This window comes from Coccinella septempunctata, chromosome 3, assembly GCF_907165205.1.
Source record: "Coccinella septempunctata chromosome 3, icCocSept1.1, whole genome shotgun sequence".
NCBI classification, from domain to species: Eukaryota; Metazoa; Arthropoda; class Insecta; order Coleoptera; family Coccinellidae; genus Coccinella; species Coccinella septempunctata.
In genome coordinates this window covers 38,632,016-38,659,011 of record NC_058191.1, presented here as the reverse complement: position 1 = coordinate 38,659,011, position 26,996 = coordinate 38,632,016, and the positions used below count along the sequence as shown (strand labels likewise).

Below are 26,996 nucleotides of genomic sequence, written 5' to 3'. Positions count from 1 at the left end.
TTCATTACTCAACATATTCTCCTCTTAATTGGATACATTTATTACAGCGAACCTGCAACCTCTCTAAACCTTCCAAAAAAATGTTTCTTCTTGCTCTGCAGACCAGACCTCCACAGCTTTTATTACCTCCTCGTTGGAAGAAAATTTACGACCTTTTAAACTTTTTTTCCGTTGAGGAAAGAGATGATAGTCGGATGGAGTCAAATCTGGTGAATAAGGGGGGTGTTCTAGTAATTCAAACCCCAAATCACCAATTTTTTGCATAGGAACATGACATTTGTATACAGGGGCGTTGTGTTGCAAAAACAAAACATCTTTGGATAGCTTTCCGCGCCTTTTCTCTTAAGTTTTTTCCCGTAGAGTGGTCAGTAATGTCGAATAATAATCTCCGGATATTGTTCTACCCTTATCCAAAAAATCAATCAAAATTACTCCATGGCAATCCCAAAAAACTGAAGCAAGAACTTTTCCAGCAGATTTTTGGACACGAAACTTCTTAGGTCTTGGAGAACCAGAGTGTCGCCATTCCATCGATCGTTGCTTTGTTTCTGGATCGTAGAAATGTACCCAAGTTTCATCCATGGTAACAATTTGGTTTAAGAAGTCTACATACAAGTCTACACAAATCGAGCACAGATCGAACGCGATGCTTCTACCCTTGCACGCTTTTGGTCAACATTCAAACATTTTGGGGATCCATTTTGCAGCAGTTTTTCCCATGTCCAAATTGACGTGAACTATATGATGAACGCGTTCGTATGAAATATTCAGTGCTTCAGATATCCGTCTTAGCCCAATTCGACGGTCTGATAAAATCATGTTATGAACTGCATCGATATTTTCGGGGACTGATATAGAAACTGGCCTTCCCGATAGGTCATCATATTCAATGGAAAATGTACCTTTTTTTGAAGCTTGCAGTCCAATTTTTACGGTCGCATACGAAGGACATTGATCGCCAAGAGTATTAAGCATATCGTCGTAAATCTGCTTGACTCTTAACCCTTTTGAATATAGGTACTTGATGATGGCTCACTACTCCAATTTTTCGATTTTCAAATTTGGATATCTTCTTTCTTTCAATTTATTGCGTATCTCTGGTTTACTTTTTTGACCTCAAACTTCACACTGACACTTCTGATGAGTTATTGTTCGTTGCTATGGTAACGCAATATTTTGTTTATGCAAGGAAGTGGTCTAGTGCATATTCTAGGGAAAACTCACATTTTTCTAACATATATAGGTACTCATTAGGGTGGAGAGCAAACGCTACTGCTTATAGAGTAGTAGCTCTTGCTACCAAGGGAGAAATTTCCAGAGTTTCATTATTTGACAAAGTTTGCTTCCATACACACCCTACTTCCATCATGTTTGTTTTGTCGCACGCCACGATAATATATGAAAGAATTTCGAATCATCGATACTAATTTCTCCACAATCTAATTATAATAAGAATTAACGACTAAAAGAATCCACACGCTGAAAGCTGAAGAATCGGTGAAAGTGAAGAGACGACGCGTTATCAGGACCGTGGAAAAACGAAAAATCGTTGATATTCGAAATGGAAAGCATGAGAATCGAGCACGAATATATGGGTCCGCAGACGTTTTAATTCGCACGAAATCGATTAATTAAAAGCGCCACAAACACGAACGAACAATGAAAACATATTCCCGTGATGAAAAGATAGAAAATCGCATATCTGCACACAAGTGAAGATGAAAGCGATCTAGATACGGGATCATTCGAGAAAAAAAATATCTCTTCTCGTTTGAAAGACACTGAGTTAAGTGTGAATATAATTTAATTACATACAGGGTTGCCATTCAAAAACGAAACAGACGAGATTACAGACGAAATAAATTTTTTCGATAGAAATGCTCGGACAGGTCGATTTCTGTTTCGAGGGGGACAACTTAAGATGTAGGTTACGGACGCATAGCGCTTCAACCCTTGCTACTACAACCCTTACCCCCAATTTTTGTATAGGGAAGATGGGGTGAGTGATACCTCATTTGAAAGGTATTTTTATACTGATTTCAGCACAGTAATTGTTTTTTCATTTTATGCATTAGTTCTCGAAATATTCTTAACGAAGTATTTGAAAATGAAGTGGTGTTTTCATGGCACTTGTAGTGTTTTTTTGTGAAAAATCATTCAAAACAACCATGACTGTGGCTTCCTTCCTCCAATCCACTGACATAGAAATCTTTAATCAAGATGTCGAACAAACAAAGCGTATTGCGAAGGAGCTCAATCTTGCTGAAACTCAATCTAAATTATCTTCGATATAATTTGCAGTATTTCCAATAACATGCGGTAACACTTGATCGATAGAAATCTCCAAAAAGTCCAAATACGTACATATCTCTAATCAGATTACCAGGTAAGAAAATCAAATCATTAATGATGCCACAGAAATATTCCAATCCCAATTCGTGAAACGATTTCCGACTTAATTATGAAGTGTTTTCTCAGTTGGCTTCAATAATGTTTTCATTTTGTTGATTATTGAATTCATATCTTTTTCAAAAAAATGAGAATCGATAATTTTTTATTTATTACGAACAGATCATTAAGAATATTTCTGTGGCATCATTAATGATTTGATTTTCTTACCTGGTAATCTGATTAGAGATATGTACGTATTTGACTTTTTGGAGATTTCTATCGATCAAGGGTTACCGCATGTTATTGGAAATACTGCAAATTATATCGAAGATAATTTAGATTGAGTTTTAGCAAGATTGAGCTCCTTCGCAATTCGCTTTGTTTGTTCGACATCTTGATTAAAGATTTCTATGTCAGTGGATTGGAGGAAGGAAGCCACAGTCATGGTTGTTTTGAAGCTCAAAATGTCGATTTCTCACAAAAAAACACTACAAGTGCCATGAAAACACCACTTCATTTTCAAATACTTAGTTAAGAATATTTCGAGAACTAATGCATAAAATGAAAAAACAATTACTGTGCTAAAATCAGTATAAAAATACCTTTCAAATGAGGTATCACTCACCCCATCTTCCCTATTCAAAAATTGGGGGTGAGGGTTGTAGTAGCAAGGGTTGAAGCGCTATGCGTCCGTAACCTACATCTCAAGTTGTCCCCCTCGAAACAGAAATCGACCTGTCCGAGCATTTCAATCGAAAATTTATTTCGTCTGTAATCTCGTCTGTTTCGTTTTCAAATGGCCACCCTGTATATTCAATCATGAATCTTCAAGTTCAATCAAATACTTGTCATGTTTCTTGCAAGTTGGAATAAACAATCTTTTTTATGATTCAACAAGTGATTCTGGGATATACAGGATGTCCAACTCGGAAACTTTACTGTTGCTGAGGATAATTTCACCATCCCTTATTATACGGATTAAATGCTCAGTAAATTCGATTGCTTACTTTTTGAACAAACTTTGTGGTCATGACTCACATTTTAGAAGTATTTTGTTGATTACGAAAATAGTCAGAATAGAATTGCCAGAATAGAAAATCACAATATCAAAAATAAATTGACATTTAATGGATACATTCTTCCCCATCTGTCATTAACTACTACCCTACGAAAAGGCATGATTTCGATAACAGTCCAATACTACACATCTGTCGATCTTTCAAACAGAGTTGTATTCAGCCAAAGTACCCAATTTTTCAAATTTCACAGACACTTTTTGATTTTTAAACATCAAATTAGGTACTCGAAAACGGCGCATTATACGAGATATGAGGAATGCTTTTATCTTAGTTTCAAGAGTTGGGTTCTTTGAATTTTTGGTATTTTTATGGTACGTAATGGTCAAAATGAGACAACTGGAAGACGTGGGTGATATCTTGGGTTCGCAAGAGATTCATCAAATAAATGACAACCAATATTCCGAAATTCATTTCATTCTATAAAACCGTTTATGAGATAAACTGAAATACTGAAAATAACATTTTTTTTATGGTTTTTCAACAGCCTTTATCTTTCAAACCGAGCCGATTCGGGAAAAATGGTATAGGAAAAAAGTTTCTTTTGATCTCAGGAATCTACCTACCAAAGCCTCACCCTGTATATGCCACTGACCACAAAATACAAAAAAAATTAAAAATTCGAATTCAATAAATTTACTTATTTTATACCACAAAAAGATGCACCTGCAAGAAGTGACTTTCTTGTAATTTTTTTAATTCAAGCCTTCAAGTGTCATGAGGACCATATTTTGTGTGCGTGAGTAATACGCAAACATAGACCTCTCTACGTGATATGTACAAAATACGTACGTATAGAAGTACCTGTAGAAGGTCCAAGTTTCAGATGTGCAACTACAAAGACAAAAAGTTATGAGAACATTTCGAAATAATCAAAATCTCAATTTTTTCCTTGTTTCTCTAGAAAAGAACTTCTAAACGTGTCATCGGTTTTGCTCTAGCTCATCTAGTTACCGAGATTCCCTCACTGGAAATAGAATTTAGGACACCCTGCACATCAAAACTGAAAATTTGATTCGAGTGTAAAAAGTAAGTTTTTTTCCGAAGCTTTATTCTCATTTACCTTGTTCCTATCCCATCCCATGTTAATTTATGAGGTATTCAGTTTCTTATTTTGTTGTGTATTCATTGTTATATTTTATGTTTTTTGTGTTTTTGTGTTTATTTTCATTTATGCTCAAAAGTTGTATGAATAACCCAATTTTTCAAAATATCACTTGGCAAAGATCTGCACATCAAAACTGAAAATTTGATTCGAGTGTAAAAAGTAAGTTTTTTCCCGAAGCTTTATTCTCATTTACCTTGTTCCTATCCCATCCCATGTTAATTTATGAGGTATTCAGTTTCTTATTTTGTTGTGTATTCATTGTTATATTTTATGTTTTTTGTGTTTTTGTGCTTATTTTCATTTATGCTCAAAAGTTGTATGAATAACCCAATTTTTCAAAATATCACTTGGCAAAGATTGGCCAGTCCGACGCTGATTAGCGTAGTAGATACAGGTCCGCTTTCAGCCCTTTTTGAAATTATAATAAGAGTTCAATCAAGTTTCTGCTATTTAAAGAAAAATTACGAATTTCTTGTGAAAGAAAGATCGAATATGTACTAGCAATAACTGTTTCTTATCTTCTTACGAAAAATATTGAGCGATGTGATACCTTTTACACAGCAAAATTTTCATAAATTCCCGATCGGCATGCATGTCGATGTGAATATTGTTCAGGTGTTTTCGTAACACGATGTTAAATTCATCAGATGAGACAAGAAAAGCCCGAACGAATGTTCCACTCTGGCATTGCCCAACTCAAGTAATCGCAGTTCAACAAGCAATGCATTACGTGATTTATAGCAATACCTGTTTCGAAAAGAGTAATCCCCATGTCAAGTGAAAATAATTACCTAGAATAAGTCGACTACGCAGGAAGTTACTCAAAAACCTTTTAGGAATCGTCGGCTATCGTAAAACTATCGAAATGAAGATGTAACTGGCCATTTCGTGTTGACAAAATGGAATGACCATTTAAATACTCTACTCAGTCTACTCTGTCAATGTGGCGCATTTCAAAGAGGCCGAGGTTGACCATAAATACGTGTTCAACTTAGAACTTTCTTTCGCCTCGGATGAGAAATTCGATTATGTGTCCATCGGAAGACCAAAATTTCAGATGTCTTGAACATTCACAGTTGTACTGAGCTGGCTATTTTAAGATTAGAGTCTTCTTCCTGAAAAAATGACTGTTTTCTCTTCAATACATTTTAAATTAGTCTTCAAACTAGCTCCAGTACTTCATTGAGTCCGTCATTGTCAAGAGTGGTGTCTTGTTCGTTGATAATTTCAAAATTCCTTCCTAAAAGCAAAATTTCTCATAACAATAATTCTGAAAATTCAAATTTATTGTCTGAAGAAGGAATGTGATGAAGAATCCGAAACGTTAGGTCCATTAGCATTATTCCAATACTTTTTGATAGGCAACATTGTTTCGAAAATCTTCTTGAAAGTCTTGCATAGCTTCTAATACAGGTATATTTTCTACAAACAATTTTTCTATTATTATTCCTTATGTTTCAGGTGTTGAGGAGGAACACCCATAACAAGTTAAAAAAAAATGCAAGCACCTTCCAATAAATCCTTCAATCGAGATGTTTTTTATATCTCCACCTCCATGTGTGCGAATAGAGAATACTCCTTCTGACGAAAATGATGTGTTTTTCATGAAATATCTTTACAACGTTCCCCGAAAGAAAATAATTTTAAGTACTCAAAAATTAAAAATAAATATGGGTATTTGAAATTTGAAGCGTTTCGTTTCTATTGCACAAGTTGGCAACATCAACTGAAATATGGGTTGATAATGAAGGACAACAAATAGACTATCTTGAGGAGATAGACAAAGATGGCTGTCTATGAAGTCTGCAACGAACGAGGAAAGTCGTAAAATTTCATGGGATTTTTATGGCCGGTTGCTGCTGAGGCTCGCCAGTAAGTACGCGCCTTATGATGGCTGTACATCAACAGCTGTTATTTTATAGACATGCCATTGTTCTTTTTATTTTCTAGTAGGCGCTGTTGCCAAATCGTAAACTAGAAACGAAGCGGTTTAAATGTTAAAACCTCATATTTTAAGAATGATTTTGAATAGTTTCCGCGGTGCATTTGAAAAATTCATCAATGAAACTCATAATTATTCTGTTTAAACTTGCATATGCTGTGATAACCCAAATTGAGGTGAATTCCCCATTGGTATCAACTGATAGATATCTTTAATTTTAAGCAATAACAAACAACTGAACCTCAACATCAGGGAGTATCTGTAAATGGTTCATAAGGAATGCATATATTTTAGCTCTTAATGTTCTTCCATCCATTGTCCCATTATCATATGAATCATTGCAGCGAATTATGACGATAACAATTTTACGTGTCTTATCTATACAAGAACCCAATTGAAATTAAACCTGGCCAAGTCACATAATATAAATAATTCAATCGACAATCATATTATTTTCTATTTACATCTGTATAATAGATTCGAACATTCATAGCAGTTCCTAATCGTTTTTCAAAGCATTCTTTACACAGTAGGAAATAATCTATCAATTATTAAAACGCGAATACCAAAAATTGTTTCACGAAACAGTTGATCTTCTCTTCTTCGGTGGAACGCTCTCCATTTAGTCGTCCTGGCGATGGCAAACTGGCCAGTTCAATTAAGATCGTAACACTTGTTGATATTCCTATCGGCTCTAGCGATCTGACTACAAACAGGTGATTGGGAGGTAGTTGGCGAGTTCTGGTACAAATTTTTCACCCCTCTGAACATAAATCTAGTCGTGTGTGGGGGCCCTTAACCGGTGAAAGCTCCAGACGACAACTATTACGAACTTCTCGGTACTACCTAAAACGCACATGCTGAGTCCCCACTATTTGTGAAAGGTTTTCTACGAGCACATGTCTCTCGGTCCTCTGTGCCGTCATTCGGTTCTAATCATACGGCAAGAGTTCATCGATAACCCGGGAATCAGAGGGAAATTTTTTTGATAATTCGGTCGCAATTTTTTTTTCATTCCCGGAGTTCGTCCTTTTTGCGAATAGACTTTTGTGATCAAATAACTTCCAACTGTGAACGTTTTGTGTTATGCAAAGTGTTGTTTACATTTGGAGTGTCATTAAGGTGCCGGTGTTGAAAAATGGTCTTGATTAAATTTGTGTTGCTGTTAACGCTGGCGTTATTTGGGGTGTTGGGTGCAGATGACAAAGAGGAAATGCCTGAAGAGACGGAAATAAGGGAAGGAAAACAGTTCAGACCGGAGGTAATGAACATTTAAGGACCAGAATGATAATTTTTTATCCTTATGTTATACGAATTTTTTTGCCAATGTCTTTGACTCGTCTAAATATCTCGACAGTAGATTCTCGAGGTCAAAAGAAACATTTTTTTCCTTTGCCATTTTTTCCAAATCGGCTCGGTTTAAAATATACAGGCTGTTGAAAAACCATAGTTCTATCTCACAAACGGTTTTATCGAATGAAATGAATTTCGGAATATAGTTTTTCATATATATGATGAATTTTTTCCGAACACAAGATATCACTCACGTCTTCCAGTTTTCTCATTACAACCATTACGTACCATAAAAATACCAAACATTCAAAGAACTAATAAATATTTGAACTTTGTGTAAAATAAAAGTATTGTTCATATTTTCTCGTATAATGCGTCATTTCCGAGTAATTTGATGTTCAAAAATAAAAAAATCTGTGATATGCGGAAAATTGGGTGTTCCATAAGAAAAAACAAATTTTTGGTTCCTACTACTTTCCTGGGACACCCTCTATATCAAAAAACAATACAGCCCCAATTCCGTGTTGAAAAAAATTCGAAAATTTCACTGCTTAAGCGTAATCGAGATCCGTATCACCGGTAGAACACCCTGTATTGATTCATTGAGTTGAATCAGATTCCTTCATTTTCGAGCTAGTTGGGGTTTTCCATCCAGTTAACTCCGACAGTTTCAGAAAAAAGACTTAGGTAATCTATTCGTCTAATGTTTTCTCATTGTCTCAAGGCATAGTTGTCCTTTCACATATCTACGAGCAGATTCTTGTCCAACATTTAAATTAACAATATGTACCTACAATTTTTGTCATTATATTCAGGAATGTTCAATCACAAATCCATCTATAGGTCCATAAGCTTCAACACACCAAAGCACTTGGAATAAGTCAATCTATATCATATTATTTTTTCCTCAATAGTCAATATAACCCTCGATATAACCCTACACCCTTGTTCTCACTTTCAAATTGTTCTTTACAAGTTCCTGATGACTCAATAAACACACACATGATTAGTTGCGTTCGATGCTCAAGACAGATGAGATTATTAAAGGTTAAATCGAAAAATAATTCCAGCTCAGCTTGTGATAACAGGTGTAGCTTCCGTCAAACTATTCACAATCACTAATTGTACGCATATCATTTTGGAAATTATACACATTATCGAAGTTAAGGGTTAACGGCAAGGACGTTACGGTTCTTATAATCGGGTCATGGTTAGGGTTTTGAATTAAATCATCACCAGATCCTCGTTTTTCGATAGACTGAACATTGAACGCGATGAGTGAAGAAGACGTAATTGAATGTTCAACAAGTGGAAATTAGGTAATTCGAATACTCCATATTAAGGCAACACCCAAACTTTCCGAAATTGTTTATCAACCCTCCAAAGGATTTGCAATGAGAAAACAACAAAAGGGATCGTTATTTCAGCACAGAAACAAACAAACAATAATAAGGTATTGGATTTATACGATGTGAAAGTAATTCTTCACTAACAACTTGAGTATTAAAAAATATAAATGAACCTTCCAGAAGAGGGTCTTTTACTTTGATGTGATTGAGTTTGAATAGCCATGCTCCTTCTATCATCATTTTTTCTGCAAGACCTTTTTCTGTTGATCAATTCATAATTTTCAGTCCAATTTATTATGAGGCATCAAAGTTTTGGTCATGGCAAGTTGTTAAACTGAAAGTGAATATCAAATTGTGCCTTTTTCGTCTACCGAGTATGAGCATTGAGAAAAAATCAATCATGAAGACTTTAAGAAGAATATTGAAAGAATCTTTTTATCTTCAGCGTCCCCCATAACATTCATCCTTTGAAAAAATGAATCATCCACAAGATAAACCTAATAACGACAATATTGTGTGTTCTCATTGATTGAACAACAGATAACACAATTTGTTTTTCGAACATCTTCACTGGAAATACGATTAAAATAAAATTACTCAAGTAACTTATTTATAACGATTATCGTGTTTGTAATCCAACACTTCGATTTAATCAAATATTATTTTCGATTCATTCTTGACCAAGAGCACTTTTCGAAACAACTCAGGTCAATGATAGCAGAGGCGTAGGAAGGGGGGTGCGGAGGGGGCGGACCGCCCCGGGTGCCAGCTCTGTGGGGGTGACAAAAATGTATCTTAAGAGGCTTATATTTGATTAGGACGTCTAAGTCGGATCGATTTTAGATATAGTTTACGTACAATCGTTAAAATTGTAGGTGAATTATAATTATCTATTAGGATTTTAGGATAGAAGGCGTATAATGGCTACTAAGCGAGGGGCGGAACAGTGAGCAAAGAATACGATCGCGTCGAGAAGGAAACATGAAGTATAGGCTGCACAGAACACTAATATCTGGGCTGAATAGAGTAGTAGCGGCGAGTGTCCTGGTGTAGTGATTTATGACCCATTATGTTTCCAATGCGCCTGCCTCTTCCAGGAGTGTAATTTTGTTATCCATTCTGTCTGCGTCTGCGTCAGTGTCAGTACCTAAATTCAACTGCAATAATACGCAAGCGTCATTTACTCGTATTGTTTGTGCTTCTTTGTGGTAATATAGACTGGCTATGTTATTGGTGCTGCGGTGTACGTATAATCATATAGAAATAAAATATTGAATCAGTGGTCCAGATTACTCTTCTTCTTCGATCTGGCAGCTATTTAGGAATTTGGGTGAGTAAAATATGAGTTTTGTTTTCCCATGCGTTTTGATAGTTCGAAATGGGACAGAATGAGGGGCAGAGGTAGATAATCTACATATCCACAGTTAGAGAAGGTCGAGCTGTTGAGAAGTAGCAGGAGGACTGACAAGGTGGAGTGCTCACTATAAAGCTGTTAAGCCTGTATTCAAAAGTTTCAGGAAGATTGCCGATATACCATTGAGGAACTTTGTGACCACACTGGAAGAGCAGCTCAAACTTTATTAACTGCAGAATGTGATTTTTCATTCTTGAGCTATTTGAGTCCATGGAATAGTGTCCTAGAATAAAAAAGGCTTTTAAACTTTTCATTCTGAGGCACTTTTCGACACTTATTCCTACAGTGTCGAAAAGTGCCTCATCAGAATGAGAAGTTAAATGGCCTTTTTGATTGAAAAGAGGGAAATTCTTGAGGAAAAGGCAGTAGAATTTGCGAAAGGTATCTGTGACGAGATGGAAATTCCTACCGCCAAAAGAGAACCTTCAGGAGAAAGAAATCTATATTTATTTCAACAAGAAATAAACACTCATAGCCAAGGCATGGAAGTGGTATCACTCAGGTTTGCTATCTTGGAGGCCAAGAACTTGCTGAAGAGTTCAGAAACTGAATTGCTGGAATCAGTTGTCAGTCTAATTGGGAATTATGAAGAAATGTCTCCAGAAGACATGTTGAAAAAAATCCCAATTCTGAGGATGTTTAAATGTGGCTAACGTTCCTGAAGAAGAAGCTTTGAAGTGGAGTTCTTTGAGACTACTACAGTTTATTGTCGAATACGAGCTTCCAGATTCTGTTCCAAATTTAACATTAGCACTTAGGGTTTACCTTACATTATATGTTTCTGTGTTTTTCCAAAAATATTGAAATATTTTACATTTTTCCTTTCACTCCTCTGTTCCCATGTTTCAAACACTTCAAATAAATACTCGTAATTATGTTAACAAACAAAAAGGCTCAACAATGTTTTGTAATGTTAGGGGGCGACAAGTTGAAATTCCGCCCCGGGTGTCACAAGAGTTTGCTACGCCTCTGAATGATAGTTTTGATTTCGTTCTTTTTTATGATGAAAACCTGCACTTTGGTCTTAGGAATCAGTTGAAATTATAGCTGGTTTTCTTTGGACAATTGAATTATTATTTTTCACAGCTATAAGAAGTCCTTCTTTGGACTCACCATTATCACTTGGAATTAATTGGTAACGTTATCCTGATTCATATCAGGTCAAAAGGCATTAGCCTCCCCACAATGCAATTAATAGACACCTAGAGTATGACGAATCGTTAAAAATGACGGATCGGTTTTCGACGATTCGTTTTTAATCACGACTCGTCGGAGAAGGTTCGTTTGGATATATCAATTGGTGATTGCGTTTTTTTTTTATAAAAAAACAACAATATTCAAGTACGAATAAAGATTTCGATTGAGTGTTTCGCAAACTGGCAAGGTCAAGCTCAATGATTTGGAAACTTGAATAATTTAACCGCACATTCCGAATTTCAGGAAATCACATACCATCGTTGAAAGAGCAAAATATATAGATATGATAATCGCTAACTGAACTGGAGTATGTTAATCGATGGTAGAAAAAAAGTTTCACTGTTTCCTGAGTTGTCACGAAGTGGCTGTCATGATATGAATTGAAAAATTAATTTTTCATCCATGGAATTGGAACATTCACTAGATCATCACTTCTGGCATCATCACTATTTCTTGATAATATTATGAATGTGAAAATCCGTCTGTTTGTTAGTTTGTATGTTTGTCTTTCCATAAATCCTTAACCAGTTTTTGATGGGAATTTCAGTATAGTGTAGAGAATTTATCAGATTAGGTTTTCGTGTAACACTAATCCCTATACAGGGTGAGTCTTTCACTCGTATGAATATTTTAACAGTAGATTGTTGAGATCAAAAGAAACATCTTTCACCTTCACTATTTTTTCCGAATCGGCTTGCTTTAAAAGATACAGGCTGTTGAGAAACCATAAAAAATGATATTTTTAGGTCTATCTAAATTTCGTAATATAGTTTTTCATTTATTTGATTAATCTTTTTCTAACACAAGATATCACCTACGTCTTCCAGATTTCTCATTATGACCATTACGTACTTCAAAAATACCAAAAATTCAAAGAACTCAACTCTTGAAACTAAGTTGGACGCTATCTAATGAATATTTGAACGTAAAATAAAAGTATTCCTCATATTTTCTCGTATAATGCACCGTTTTCGAGTAATTTGATGTTCAAAAATTAAAAAGTAGGCGTGAGATTTGAAAATTTGGGTACCTTGGCTGAATACAACTCTGTGGAAAGATCCACAGATGTGTATAGTCACAGATTTAGCTAGTTATTCTGAAGGTAATTTTGTTTTTTCAGGGACGACACAGCTCATTATGAAACCTTAAGATGGCTATATACAGGGTGTTCCTAAATTGAACGTACAAACGAAAAGGGGAGATTCCGTAAAGTGAGTTTAAGAAAAAAAAGTCCCATAAACATGGGTTCGCAAACGTTTCGTTTTCGAGATACAGAGTGTTGAAGTTTGAATTTTTTCCAATCGTTCAAAATTTTTTTTCTCGAAATCGTTGGGAGATACGACAAAACTGTACAAGAGACCGAAAAGTTCAGTATAAGAACAAAGCTTCTTTTTACATTTCTTCAAATTAACAGTTGCTCACCAAAAAAAGTTCTGCAGAAGAACAGGTGGCAGTGTTCCAGAAAAAATATCACCCTGTAGATCTTCTATCGAAATTGCCATGTCACGTGTTGAGAACTTTAAAATGTAATATCTATGCCAAATTTCAGTTGAATATCTTGTGAAGTGTAGATACTATGAGAAAAAAACTTGAAAAAAAATTCAAACTTCAACACTCTGTATCTCGAAAATGAAACGTTTGCGACCCCATGTTTATGGGACTTTTTTTTCTTAAACTCATCTAAGGAATCTGGGAAATCTGGGAAAGGAAAAAAGTGTTTCTTTTGACCTCAAGAATCTACTGTTGAAATATTTGTACCTTGTATAACGAAGAGATGCGTAAGAATATCGATTTTTCCTGAATAAGCCTCGTATGAAGCTTTTGATTTCAGGCTTTTATGGCCGACGCTAGGTGACTATAAGAGATTGAGGAAAATTCCAAGAACAAGCTCCAAAAGTTCTATGTCTATCTTGATGGAGATTCTTGTCTTGTCAAGAAATTAAAAAAAAATCTCGTCTTGGCGTTTTCATGACATATTAAATCAAGTCTTGACTCAAAAATTTCAGGACCTTGAAATCACCATACATGTTGCATTTAAAATAATAGATTTCTTGTTCGCCAACCTATAAAATATATTTCTTCCTTTTTCAGACATGGCGAGCCGTGGACAACGAACGCTTAGACATGTCGGGTTGGATACCACAAGGATCGCCACCTGACCAAAGACCGCAACCACTCCTCAAGAGGAGAAGACTGCGCAAAAGAAAACGCAGACCCACCCAGCCAAACGTCAACGACGACAAGCCCGCAGAGATGCAAGACAGGATCCTATACCTACCGGGAAGACGCCAGCAACCCTCCATCTTCGACGAGGTCTGGGACATGGAACAGGAGAGCCCTAAACAGGCGGTGAGCCGTAGAAGGGTCGCGCCTTCCTACGAAACCGGAAACGCCGTCAATTCCGACGTGGAACCGGAGATAATCACGCAAAAACCCTCCGACCCTTTGAGCGCTGTGATACGCTTCGGGGAACCCGTCGAGGAAACGACCAAACCGAGGACGACGGAAAGGATCAGGGATCCCTTCGACGCCCTTAAAGAGGCGGAGGAGAAGCAAAAGACCCCCGAAGAAATTAGACAAACATCAGCGCCGCCAGACCTCAAATCGTTGCTCAAGAAGACCGGGGGGACCATAAGCCTCAGCGAGATCCTCCAACAGAAGAATCTCTCGTTATCCGAACTACTCACAGGAAACGTGGACGCTATTTCAGCCCTCACAACCCCTCCAGAGAGCACGGAAACGACTAAAGTGATGGAACTCAACGAACAAACGAAATATCAAAGGATCCCTCCGTCTGAACGAAAGAAGTTAACCGACAGGTTTTCCGTGAAATCTGATGATTCAGAAGAAATCGAACGTCAAGAAATTCTAGAAGCCCAAAGGAAAAGACTGGCTCTCCTTCAAGCTCACAAAGAGAACAAGGTTTATCTGGGAATCACACACACTTACGAAATCGTCACAGAACCAGTGACAGAAAGAAGGATCTTCGTTCCTTCCCATCCTAAACATTACTCAACCACTAGCTACATGCCTCTACTATTCCAAAATTCATTCAAAACAACCACTTCCAAAACGCAAACATACACCGATCGAAAAGAGTCCCAAAAAGCTGGACTAAGTAACACAAATAAACCTCTAAAATTTTCCCACAAAAAACTGCCGATAACCAGTGCTAAATTACTAACCAAAACGACGAAAAAGACACCGATGACTGAAAACAAACCAGTCGTGATACCACCCAAAGCAATTCCAATAAACATCGATGAAATCCTGAAGAAAGAACCACTTGAACAGACCAAAGATGAACCCCTTCAAATTTCGTTGAACTCCGATCTTTCCACCAAACTCGAAGAATCTCCAGAGGATTCCAGTGAAAAACTGGAAACCTTGAGAGGTGGCGAGGAAATAATGGAAATGTTGGAAGATCCGATATATAAAGACAAATTATCCAGGATATTACGAGAAAGGAATATGACCCTCCAGGAGCTGGTAGATCAGAGGGAAAGAGGCTCTAGCCAACTGCATTTAGCAGACATATTCCACAACAAAACGAGAGAACCAGAACCAATAGACGAACCCTACGTTGGGATGATCATCAAAAATGAACCACCCCATTACACCAGAGAACAAAAAAGCATGAAATTCGAAGAACAGACGTCAACAACTGAAGATGTAATATCTGAAGTCATCATCGAGCAAAGTAGCGTAGAAGAGAACATCATACCCTCTTCAACAGAAAAGAAAACACCCCAAATCGATGTATTCCCCAAAAATACTAGCTTCAACTACGCGGCCATCATGCCATTTTGGAAACAATTCCATCCCAATCTATTCAACAACCTCTACAAAGATGATGAGCCGTCAAACAGTGTTGAAAGATTAGAAGAAATCGATAACAAACTCTCAGACGCCGTAAACCACCAGTTCAATGTGGATCTGACTCAGAGAAATTACCACTTGGACGAGGAATCAATTTTTGACATACCAAACGGAATAAAATCCGCACTCATAGCTAGTTTCGCCATCGTAGCGCTAAGTTTATTCATGTTCTTAACCATCTTGCTCATATTCAAATGGACGCAGAGAAAAAAGAATAAGTTGAACTACATGAGTAGTTTGTCGGGTATCAAGATCAAGTCTCCCATTCTGGAGGTGCCTAGAAGAAGTGCGCTCAGGACTTTCGTTTGTGAAACGCTAGGTAGAAAGACTAAATTTTACAAATCGAACTTGCAGAGCATGTCAGATTCGTGGGACGACAAAAAGCAAAAATTTTGAGAACTGACTGGAGAGATGTCTTTTGGGGATATTTTCCCTCGCAGTTCGATTTCATTCCATGGGTTTAGAGTTTTCTTTCTGCGCTCTATACAGTGGAATCGAGAGAAATCTAAGGCTGTTTAGTATATTGGAATGGCCAAACCAATATCGGATTAGTGATTTTTTACACATAGTTATTTTTGTGCCAATTATTCAAACTTTTTTTATTTATTCATTTGCTGTTTGAATTGACACGATAATCATCCAGCAATGATGCCTTAAATGTCACTGAAGAACTTAAAATTCTTCACATAATTCCCGAAGATTTATTTTAGACGATGATATACTGTATGAAAATCTACAATTAATTAATTTGGAATGATCATATTCTCCAATAATTTCATTCCAAGACAGCAGTATTATTGAAAAATCGAATATATTTTTCCCTGTGCAATATTTCACCAGTAGTTAAGAAAAAATCATCAAGAATTGAAGAAAAGTCTTACTGATGTGTATAAATATTTCCACATTTTTTTAACAAAAATTTCCTGGAAACTATAGACTTAAAAATTAAATTATATATTATGTATATTATGTTCATATTCCTGTGACATAATGTTATTTATTGTTATTTGTTTTGTTGAAATGAATAAATATTTAAGAAAGTAAAAGAAAGTTGGTATTCTTTATTGATAATCTTGTCAATTTGGTATAGGTAAATGATGCAGAGCTGATTCTAGAGCTAAACCATGATATAGAATAATTATTGTGCTTTTGATGAACTTATCATGGTCTATAATTCCTTCAGATGGAGTAGCAAATGGTGAACCACCACACAGTAATTTTGTCGACAGAATTCGAAACTTCCACCAATTTCCTTGATTTATAGAAAATTATTAAATTTTCCATTTCGGTAAGATGAGCTTTATCGAAAATATCCATCATAATTAAATTTAAGGTGGTATATGCAGTCAGCTAGGAAGGTACACTAAACAAGTAAATGCTTATAATCATATAAAAATGATATAACTTAAACTTAGGAGCTATCATGAAGGATATTGCTACCATCTTTTGGTGAATAGCAGAAGTTATAAGAGAAGTTACAACTCACACAGCAGAAAAAGTAGATTCTTATGACAATACGCCTGTAAAAAATCATAATGTGCCATTTGTGATGAAAAACGTAGCATACGCATATATACTATAAACGCTCCTCAATCATATTTTCTGTCAAATTGGATCTATAGTAAGATTTTTATATCAAATTTGCTACCATTGCTCCATCTAGTGGACAATAACCTTACAATCTAGTTTGAAACTGAATCCTGATAGAAGTTTTTTTTTTATTTTCTATAAGCAATATTTGAAAATACAAACTAATTTCAAACTTACCAATATTCTTCATAAGTGAAATGGGCTTTCAATAACCTGCTCACATTATCATCAGTGGAGGAAAAAATTGTATGGAAATAAGCATACTGTCGAGCAGTGCTTCGTATTTGTCTCAAGGCGACTTCCAACGTAGGGCTTCCTTTCAATTCATTAAGTTCTTGTTTAGAGAAATAAAGAACGGTAGGGTATGTCTTGGGTAAAATATCTATATATGGCTTATAAAATGAATTTTCTTTGAACTTTTCCACTAACAGATATATGGCTAAGGCGACATTTGGCATATTTTTAAGTAACTGGTCCCTTTCAATGAATTTCTTCAGAATGGATTTTTTTGCAGCCTCGAGAGTCAACATCAACTTCTTTGGCACTGCTATGAAAAGTGACCCATAGGGGATATCAATATCTGCTTTCAAACCTAAGTCATAGCCAGGAAATTCGGCTATAGAGCATCCATCAAAAACTGCTCCATTTGCTTTCAACCAGTTGGAAAATAATGAAAGTTTTTCAGGTGAATTACGAACACTACTCTCTCCATTATCTGGATTTGATTTGTTCAGTTCTAGATTTTTTATCTTATCTAAAAGTATTGCGATTTCGTTATGATTATCCAATGCTTTTGTTATTATTGTTGGCTGAGGTATTGAACTGCTGAGTTTGAGTAAATGTTCCACACTTTCCTTCAGTTCTTGTTTATCTGAATGAAGGTTATGTTTATTCCTTAATTTGACAGTTCTATCCATTTGTTTTTTACTGTTTCTGCCCATTTTCAAGAAATATCACAAAGAAGACAACAATTACGAAACTTGCAGGTGGAAACTTCAACCCGGGACATATATTGCGATTTAGAAACACGATATTGTTACATTTCTATTTTGAGATGAAATGGGTGATACCACGTGAACCGAAAACGAAAACAAGTATTTAACACCACGAGATGCTGAAATTAGAAAGCACCGGTAGATGTCACTACCAGTCTGAATTCAAATTTTGAATTATGGCGAATGCAAATCTTGAATGTTTGTTCAACACATAAAATATGATAAGCTTTTGCCACTTTTGTTACAGTTAAAAAGTATACGGATGAAATCTGCAAGGCTCCGAATGTCGATGGTCAGTTTGGTGTAAATAATTAACAAAAAATGTATATTTATTTCGGGACCGGGACCATATCAATAAGAATTTTCTTCGATTCTTTTTCCTCGTTCTCTCAATAATCATCTTCCTTTTAATATAAGGCCTTTTGTGAGCTAGCAAAATGAACATTTCACCTAGCAGAATAATCATTTTATACGGATATTGAAAGTAAAAATTCAAAAACTCTGTTTTAAATCTCCCCTGATTATTATTTTATTTATTCTTTATACAGAAAGCTATATTCTGAGTTGTTGTGTACTGAAAATAACATTTTCTATCGAGATTCTCATCGTTTTAAGTTTTGTACTTTGTTTTGTTACTTAAAATATTCCATTAAGAATTTAGCCACATATTCATTCACCAGAAACATGATAGCCCCACCGGGGCCCAGCCTGAGAACTTTGGGAATTAATCCCTTATAAAGGGCTCTCCAACCCTCCTCCTTATGTACTAGCAGTATGGTTTTGATACAACTTTTATATTTTACTTTGCCTAATTGTGGTTGGGGTCCTTGTATTCTTGACTTGGCAACATCGAAAGGAATATTGGCCACTGAAGCTAGTGTTCCTGCAGCAAATCCTAAACCTATTTTTTCAGCAACCCCTAAATTTCTGTTGTGTGTAGAAGAAAAATCCCTGACGGAATGGTATAACCCAAAATATGCTACATTAAACACCGCACCCCTCATAATTGTAGCAGTGAGCCCTTTATATAAACCTTTAGATCCAAGACCATCTTTCTCGTAAATCTCCTTTGCGACAGAGAAAGAAGAAGGTACTTCTTTTATTTTAGCTCTGTTTGCTTGCAGATGAATTTTAACAACCTCGAAGGGGTTCACCAATATACTTTCTGTAGCACCAGCACAAGCTCCAGCAAGTGAGTAGGTCAAAGCGTTTGCCTTCGCCTGCCCAAACATGAACATTCTTTTATACTCGTCGAAAGTGAAGAATTTTATTGCTCTTCGTGGAGTATCCACCACTATTGGTGGAAGGATGCCCTTCCAAAACGATAGGATCCCTTCGTTTTTGTACATTTTCCTCATGCAATCAGTTATGCCGGTGTAGTACTCTGATTTGGTCGATGATTTGCTGGCAGATTGGAGCTGCAGCCTGGTCTTCACCAGATCCAGTGGGTGCATTATGCATACTTCCACGAAACCGGCGCTAGCTCCGGAAAATAAGGAGATTAATCTCTCTTTGGATCTTCCTCCATCACTAGTCATCCGATGTACACAATAGGAAAAACTTGACAGTATTGACAAAATGGTACAATGGGCTTCAATTTTGTGTTTTTGTCCATAAAAAATTCAGAAAGCACTGAGGTGGGTTCAAATCCATAATCAGGGAGGTTTTTTTGAATAGTTCTTCGTATTAATACTTCATATCAGTGTACTGACAATTCAATTCAGAGTATTTAAGAACTCTGAAATCATTTTCTCGTTAAATGATGTTTTTCAGTTGTTATTGTAAGAATTCATCAGATGCTTTGTTTAGTGAAATTTATTTTTGATATTTTTCTCAAATTCCCTAGTTTCTAATAGGTAATTTACATTCACTGTGAACTAATCAAAACAATATAGTTGGTGTTGTGTGCATTTTTGATTTTCATAACACAGGTAAACAGATTTTTTCGTGGATCCTTCAAACTTCATTGTCGTTGTACAATAATACTCATACAAGAATAAATAGATTTCAGGATCTGAAATGGAAAAATTTCATGAAATTAGACTGTTTCTGAGTTCGGTTGAATTTGTCTTGATTAAAACAACATGTGACAATTTACAAGGCTCATAACCATCTCAAAATCAATGTATGACAAGAAGGATGAGTGTCTCTATACTGTATCAAGAATTTTTCTCCATTTGTTTCCAGAATACCGAAAGAAAAAATAAAGACCAATATTGTATACGTTGGTTCTTTTCGAATATAGTTCTTCTACTAAATATTGGAAGTACAAATTCGTCCAGTCCGTTTTTTTTTTGTGGTCAAAGATGCATTTATTTCAAAACAAAATGAATGCCTTCTATTCTTTGTTTAGTTAACACAAAATGAATCTACGTTGTCTGTTCTTATTGTATAAAATTTCAGGCCTGCTTACTCTCAGTACAGTCCTCAGTGCAACCTTCTCAAATTTCCCAACGGTCAATATCAGACACCTCTGGGACCTCCTCATCATCATCAGCATGGTTCTTCTCGTTTCCATATCAGCATCGTACCATTCGCTCTCGTATATAGCATCAGAAATCGCCACGCTCTAAAAACACCACTCGTGAGAGCGGAAAAAGGATGGAAGTAAAAACTTACTTCAGATGTAAGAACCTCACCGTACCAGTATAAGATGGTCAGCTGCGAAGAGCTGCACATCAAACAGCCGAAGCCAAAGAATTGATTCATGAACTGATCTGCCTGAAAAGTGGATCAGAGTATTGGTCAGCTCACATCGTTCATTATGAGTGTTGTATAAACTTTCAAGCTACAATCCTTTGAACAAATAAATTTTTCAAACAGTAGGGTCATCACAGAGGACTTTGCATTGTTCTCAAATAAATTTATTCTCACCTTTATTCCTCCCAAGCAAAATCCTGCCATTTGTATAGTTCTCAAGAAGAAATCAATGAAGAACAACTTGCTCATCTGCTTATTCAACATTTCGACATCACTAAAAATAATGTTGAATTGAAATGGTCGATACTAGATGAAAATATAAAACAACTTTTCGATGGATCATGTATTGCAGATAACATCATTCATAATGAAGTGAATTTAACGAAGACTGTATGAAATCAACATCGAAGAAGAGTAGCATGCAGTAGACCGCTTCCAGTACCACATAACTCAACCAACGATGGCGACCAAATGAAACAGAGGACCTTCTGTTGAAATCCGGTATAGGTGCATCGAAGTACTAAGTACCAAATAAATTTATCTACGATCGATATCCAAAGTAAGCTTTTGCGCTCATATTTGACTTCATCATACGAGGGTGTTTTGATATCTAGTTAGCCTAGACCAGTTCCATGCATAAAAAAAATATTGCGTTATCATAGCAACAAACAATAACTTAGTAGAAGTGTCAGTGTGAAGTTTGAGGTCAAAAAAGTAAACCAGAGTTACGCAATCATTAAAAAAAAAAAAGATGTCCACCGAAATTGTGGAAATCGAAAAATTGGAGTATCGAGCCATCATCAAGTACCTGTATTTAAAAAGGTTTGGAGGTAAGCAGATTTACGAAGATATGCTTAATACCTTTGGTGGTCAATGTCCTTCGTATGCGACCGTGAAAAATTAGACTGCAAGCTTCAAAAGAGGTGAATTTTCCATTGAAGATGATGACCGATCAGGAAGGCCAGTTTCTGTGTCAGTCAGAGAAAAATTGCTGCAAAATAGATCCCCAAATGTTTGAATGTTGACCAAAAGCGTGCAAGGGTAGAAGCATCGCGTTCGATCTGTGCTCGATTTGAAAACGATGTAGACTTCTTAAATCAAATTGTTACTATGGATGAGACCTGGGTACATTTCTACGATCCAGAAACAATCGATGGAATGGCGACACTCTGGTTCTCCAAGACCTAAGAAGTTTCGTGTCCAAAAATCTGCTGGAAAAGTTCTTGCTTCAGTTTTTTGGTATTGCCATGGAGTAATCATGATTGATAAGCTATCCAAGGGTGTTTTGTTTTGCAGGAAAACGCCTCTGCCCACAAATCCTATGTTGCCATGCAGAAAATTCGTGATTTAGAGTTTGAATTACTAGAACACTTATTCACCAGATTTGGCTCCATCCGACTATCATCTCTTTCCTTAAAAAGTTAAGTTAAGGTAGTAAATTTTCTTCTAACGAGGAGGTCATGAAAGCTGTGGAGGTCTGGTTTGCAGAGCAAGAAGAAACATTCGTTTTGATAGGTCTAGAGACGTTGCAGGTTCGCTGTAATAAATGTATCCAATTAAGAGGAAAATGTGTTGAGTAATAAAATATTTTGACATTGAAATTTTGTTTGGTTCTATAGTAGGCTGAGAATTTTTCAATATATCCTCGTATTTGACAACGTAAACGTTAAGTACGAAAAGCATACCTACTCTTCATCACATGGTGTAATTCAAGGAGGATTAAAGAGGACCAAGGAGCATCTCTTTCAATCATTTTGCGCTCTCAAAACACAAATAGCTATGGTACGATGCCTAGCGTTCAACGACTGAGATCATTCATAATCTTCCGCATTACATACCTAATGATATCCTGATGTTCAGAAATGCAATTCCGCCAAAAAGAAGCTGTCTCCTTGTAAGTTATCTTTCGATCTACATCGTGTATGGAGTCCGCGTTGCCAGTATAGTGTTTAAAGTTCCTGAGCACATGCTGAAGGAATTTCAATCGCAAAATGTGAAAAATTATAAAAACCAGCAACGCCATGTCCATAGTGTAAGCCATAAAAGCCGTAACGGATTCAGTCAACATGTAAACTAAAAGAGTGAGGTTATAATGCTCGTCCCTATCAAAGGGCAGGAGCATTTCGAAGGGATGGTAGGCTTCTTTGGTCTGTTTGGTGTGCTTATAACGGAGGTACCCGCACAACCCCATGAAGGATACATTGGTCATGATGACAGCGAACATGTAAATCAAGAAGGCTCTAAGAATCGGCTCGGTCGTCGAGCTCAAGATCTTTCTCAGCTGCTTATCCTTGACGTCGTGCATCTCACTCTCTTTGCGGAAAATCCTGTCAAATTGACCAGGAATCTTGTTGATCTCGCAAAGGATTATTTTGATGGCTGTTACTGTAGTCGTGCATGTTGCTCCTATATAGTTGGAAAATACGCCGATTGATAGATTATTCATGTTGGATATGTTGGAAATGAAGCTGATAGAAGCTAAAATAACGATTAATTTCATCGAGAACGCATAGATATCGTATGCAACCGCTTTGGAACCCATGGAATCGACGCATTTTCTTAGTCCGAAATGTAAGAAAACATTGTGAAGATAGCGAAAGAGTTTCGAGTTAGACATGGTGTTGTCGCCTAAGAAAAAATGAACGAATGAAGGGGATATTGAGTATTATCGAATAATGATATTCTGCTAAGTATGCAAACGATCAATTGACCCTAGAACTTTTTGTGCACTATTAAGCAATTTTCCGATTAAAACTTGGAAAATTACATATATGATTTCATCGGAGTAAAAGTTCCAGGGCTATCATTTCAAACATTTTAGGGATAGGTAATTTGCTAATAAAATTCCAATGGTAACTTTTTTCCTGTAGCTCTTAAGAGAAGTCATGCACTGGTGCAATAAAATACTGGGTGTTGCATGTTAAAAAGTCGAGTTATTGGAATTTGTAATTTGTCATAAAAAAAATCGTAGTACCCGACGAAACATTTAGGTACTTCGAATTCTCCTGCATTTCGGAAAATTCGCCGAAGCTTAAGGTAAATCGACTGAAAAAAATATGGTGAAGTTATGTTGAATAGTTCTTAAGTTATGATTTTTTTTGTGGGTCCGTAGGCAAATGGTTTGGATAAACTTCAGTACAGCTTTTTGGGAACGCAAATGTCTACACTACACAGATGTGTAGTGTCACATACCCTGCGCAAAAAAATTAACGCACATTATGGAAATCTCAAATTTATTCTACAACTGAAGGTGTTCTCAATGAAGTAGTTTTGCAAGAACAAGGGTAAACATACACAACAATTGCAGAAAAGGTTTGGAGTTTCCTATACAAGTGTACAACGGTTTGCAACCGTTCGCCTCCTTCAAATTCAGCTTGAGCAAACTCATGAGGTGCAAATCAGCACTCAGACAATAAGAAATCGCCTCAGAGAATATGATTTAAGGCCTCGTGTCGCGGCAAGAGGCCCAGCTCTTACTCCAGCCCATCGAAGGGCTCGTTTGGATTTTGCGAGAGAGCATATCCATTGGGAAGAGGCCGATTGGGAAAGAGTTCTCTTCACAGATGAGTCTAGATTCTGCCTCTACCATTGTGATCGACGTTCCCTTGTATCCAGACGTCCACATGAAAGATATGCTCAGTGCAATTTCCTGAATACTACTGGTTTCGGGGGAGGATCGATTATGGTATGGGGTGGAATATCTTTGACTGCTCGCACAGACCTAGTGATCGTTGATAATGGAGCTATGAATGCTGATAAGTATATTAGGAACACTCTTGAAGAGCATGTAGTGCCATTTGCCCCATACATTGGTGAAAATTTCATTTTATGGACGATAATGCCAGACCCCATCGTGCGCGCATCGTTCAGGAGTACCTTGAAGAGGTTGAAGTCTGTCGAATAGAATGGCCAGCAAGAAGTCCAGATCTCAATCCGATTGAGCAGGTTTGGGACAACCTCAATAGAAGGCTGAGAAGTTCAGAAAATCATCCAGCTACTCTTAATGACTTAGGAATCCAACTCGGAGAAATCTGGGAAGGATTCGATCAGAACATTTTAAGATCACTCATTTTGAGTATGAACCGTCGTTGCCGAGCTGTAATTAACGCAAGGGGTGGAAATACCAAGTATTAAATGACTTATCAGCATTTCAGTATTTTGAAAATTGTTCATTTCTCCTCTTTCACATAAGATTCGGTGAAATCCTGAATTTTTCTTCCATTTAATGTGTCTTGTTTCGTTCAAAACCTCCGCCCTGAGAGAACATAAAAAATTAGTTATAAAGTCAATGTAGAGTTAACTCTCATTAAAATTGAGATTTTCAGAATGTGCGTTAATTTTTTTGCGCAGTGTATTTATTCTGAAGGTAATTTTGTTTTTCCAGGGGTGGCACAGCTCATTATAAAAACTTAAAATGGCTATATCTTCTCATCAGGGCCGAATCAGATAAAATGGAATAGGAAAAAAGTGTTTCTTTTGACCTCGAGAATCTACTGTTAAAATATATGTATGAGTCAAAGAATCACCCTGTATATTGCCAAAAACTAATGCAGATAAGTCTGTGAAACCTGGTTGCGTTATATCAACAATTCAGTGGCAAATTAAAAAATGTAGCAAATTGAAGGGATTGCTATTTGAAAAAATAGAACCTGTTCTGAGGACATGCCTCATGTCGGACCTATCGTTTGAAGAAAAAACCAAGTCGATATCTTGGATAGAAATAAATTTATGGACCACGTACGAACCGCGCTAGGTCACACTGTATGTACCTACTCGTATAAGTAGTGCATACACCTAATCTTCAGATAGAAAGGTGCAGCAAAACATGGAGACTTATAAATTCGTCCTAAAATATATGTTCACCTACATACCGAACATTCGGCTAATTAGCGGAACCAACAAACAATAATTATTTCGGATTTCGTTCTCTAAGCATAAGTTAACGTTTTCAACTCTTATCTTATTTTCATTCCACGTACAGCATGAACAGAAATGCAAATTGGTGTGAATATTGCTATATTTAATGGGTACATAAAATTCGAATGGAATTATTGGCTTATGAAATCTTAATCAGTTTTAGAAAATAATTTCAATTCCAACAAGACGCTTGGATTACCATAATGCGAAAGGTGTTTGTTCAATTATACGGTAGATGTTCCAATCTGAAAGAGTATTCAACGAATTTCACACGATTTTAGTTCTTTATAGTTATAGATACGTTATTTCCAGATTGATTGTTGAATTCAACTTGTCATATTTTCAAAACGGTGACCTATTTTTTATCTGAAAAAGAGGTTTGAATATGTTTAATGACTCAGACTATTGATTAGGATATATACCATGCTTCAGAATACAGAAATAAATTTCGAAAAAAATTAAATATGCTTGTCCTAAGTCACCCAGCGATTTAGGAGGCTTGGGACACAAGTTAAAATCTATTGATTTCTCAACTCTCAAATGAAATAGGTGACTCTGGACGCTGTATAGTTTTGAAAAATTAGAATATGTGATTATATAGTTGAAATTCGGTAAGGAAATTAAATGATAAACCGCTATTACAGCGAAAGTAAATATATTGCATCTCGGAAAAATCGTCATATTTCCTGCTGCCAATGCGCCGCTTGTATCTATTCGGCATTGTCCCAAGTCACCCTATATATGAAACAACAAAATGAATGAATGAGATCCGTGTTGCCGTTTGATTTGTAAACAACCTTGTTTCATGACATATCTAATATCCCACGTATCCAGAAAAAAAATTACACATTCACAAAGTGAAACACATGTACAGGACACAAGAAAGTATAAGGGCCATAAAAAACGCGCTTTTACTATCCTGAGCTCGTTAATATTTCCTGTCAATTCAAATGCTCTGGTCACGACAAACTCAATAGGAATTAATTGTTAAACTAACCGAAAAGACGCTACACAATCTTTTTATTTTGTCCCTTCACTCATAAATGGTAAGAAACAAAGAAATCTGCAAGAGGGGTAATTGTCCCAAGTTACAGGACTGTCCCAAGTCACCCGAATCTTTTTGAAATTCTAATTTTCCTAGCATT

At 36.3% G+C, this 26,996-nt stretch overlaps 4 protein-coding genes across 4 annotated transcripts in view; 1 reads left to right on the top strand and 3 right to left on the bottom strand.

The window, feature by feature from the left end:
* Positions 1–18,347, bottom strand: part of LOC123309374 (actin-histidine N-methyltransferase) — a 32,824-nt gene extending 14,477 nt beyond the window's left edge. Inside the window, exon 1 of the mRNA XM_044892458.1 lies at positions 17,417–18,347. Within this exon, the coding sequence (XP_044748393.1) occupies positions 17,417–18,180 (764 nt within the window). The 5' untranslated portion in view covers positions 18,181–18,347. The remainder of the gene's footprint in view (positions 1–17,416) is intronic.
* On the top strand, positions 7,427–16,625 carry LOC123309373. The gene is made up of 2 exons (XM_044892457.1): positions 7,427–7,778; positions 13,862–16,625. Exons 1-2 carry the CDS (start codon positions 7,656–7,658, stop codon positions 16,043–16,045), a joined length of 2,307 nt encoding a protein of 768 aa, XP_044748392.1. The 5' UTR covers positions 7,427–7,655; the 3' UTR covers positions 16,046–16,625.
* Positions 18,348–18,838: 491 nt separating the features above from the next.
* LOC123309966 (mitochondrial 2-oxodicarboxylate carrier-like) lies at positions 18,839–19,850 on the bottom strand. Its single transcript, XM_044893282.1, has one exon. It carries the CDS (start codon positions 19,770–19,772, stop codon positions 18,867–18,869), a length of 906 nt encoding a protein of 301 aa, XP_044749217.1. The 5' UTR covers positions 19,773–19,850; the 3' UTR covers positions 18,839–18,866.
* Positions 19,851–20,059: 209 nt separating this feature from the next.
* LOC123309967 (odorant receptor 49b-like) lies at positions 20,060–23,379 on the bottom strand. The gene is made up of 5 exons (XM_044893283.1): positions 22,773–23,379; positions 21,109–21,208; positions 20,854–20,955; positions 20,648–20,803; positions 20,060–20,248 (listed from the first exon to the last, which is right to left on the bottom strand). Exons 1-5 carry the CDS (start codon positions 23,237–23,239, stop codon positions 20,198–20,200), a joined length of 876 nt encoding a protein of 291 aa, XP_044749218.1. The 5' UTR covers positions 23,240–23,379; the 3' UTR covers positions 20,060–20,197.
* Positions 23,380–26,996: the final 3,617 nt, after the last annotated feature.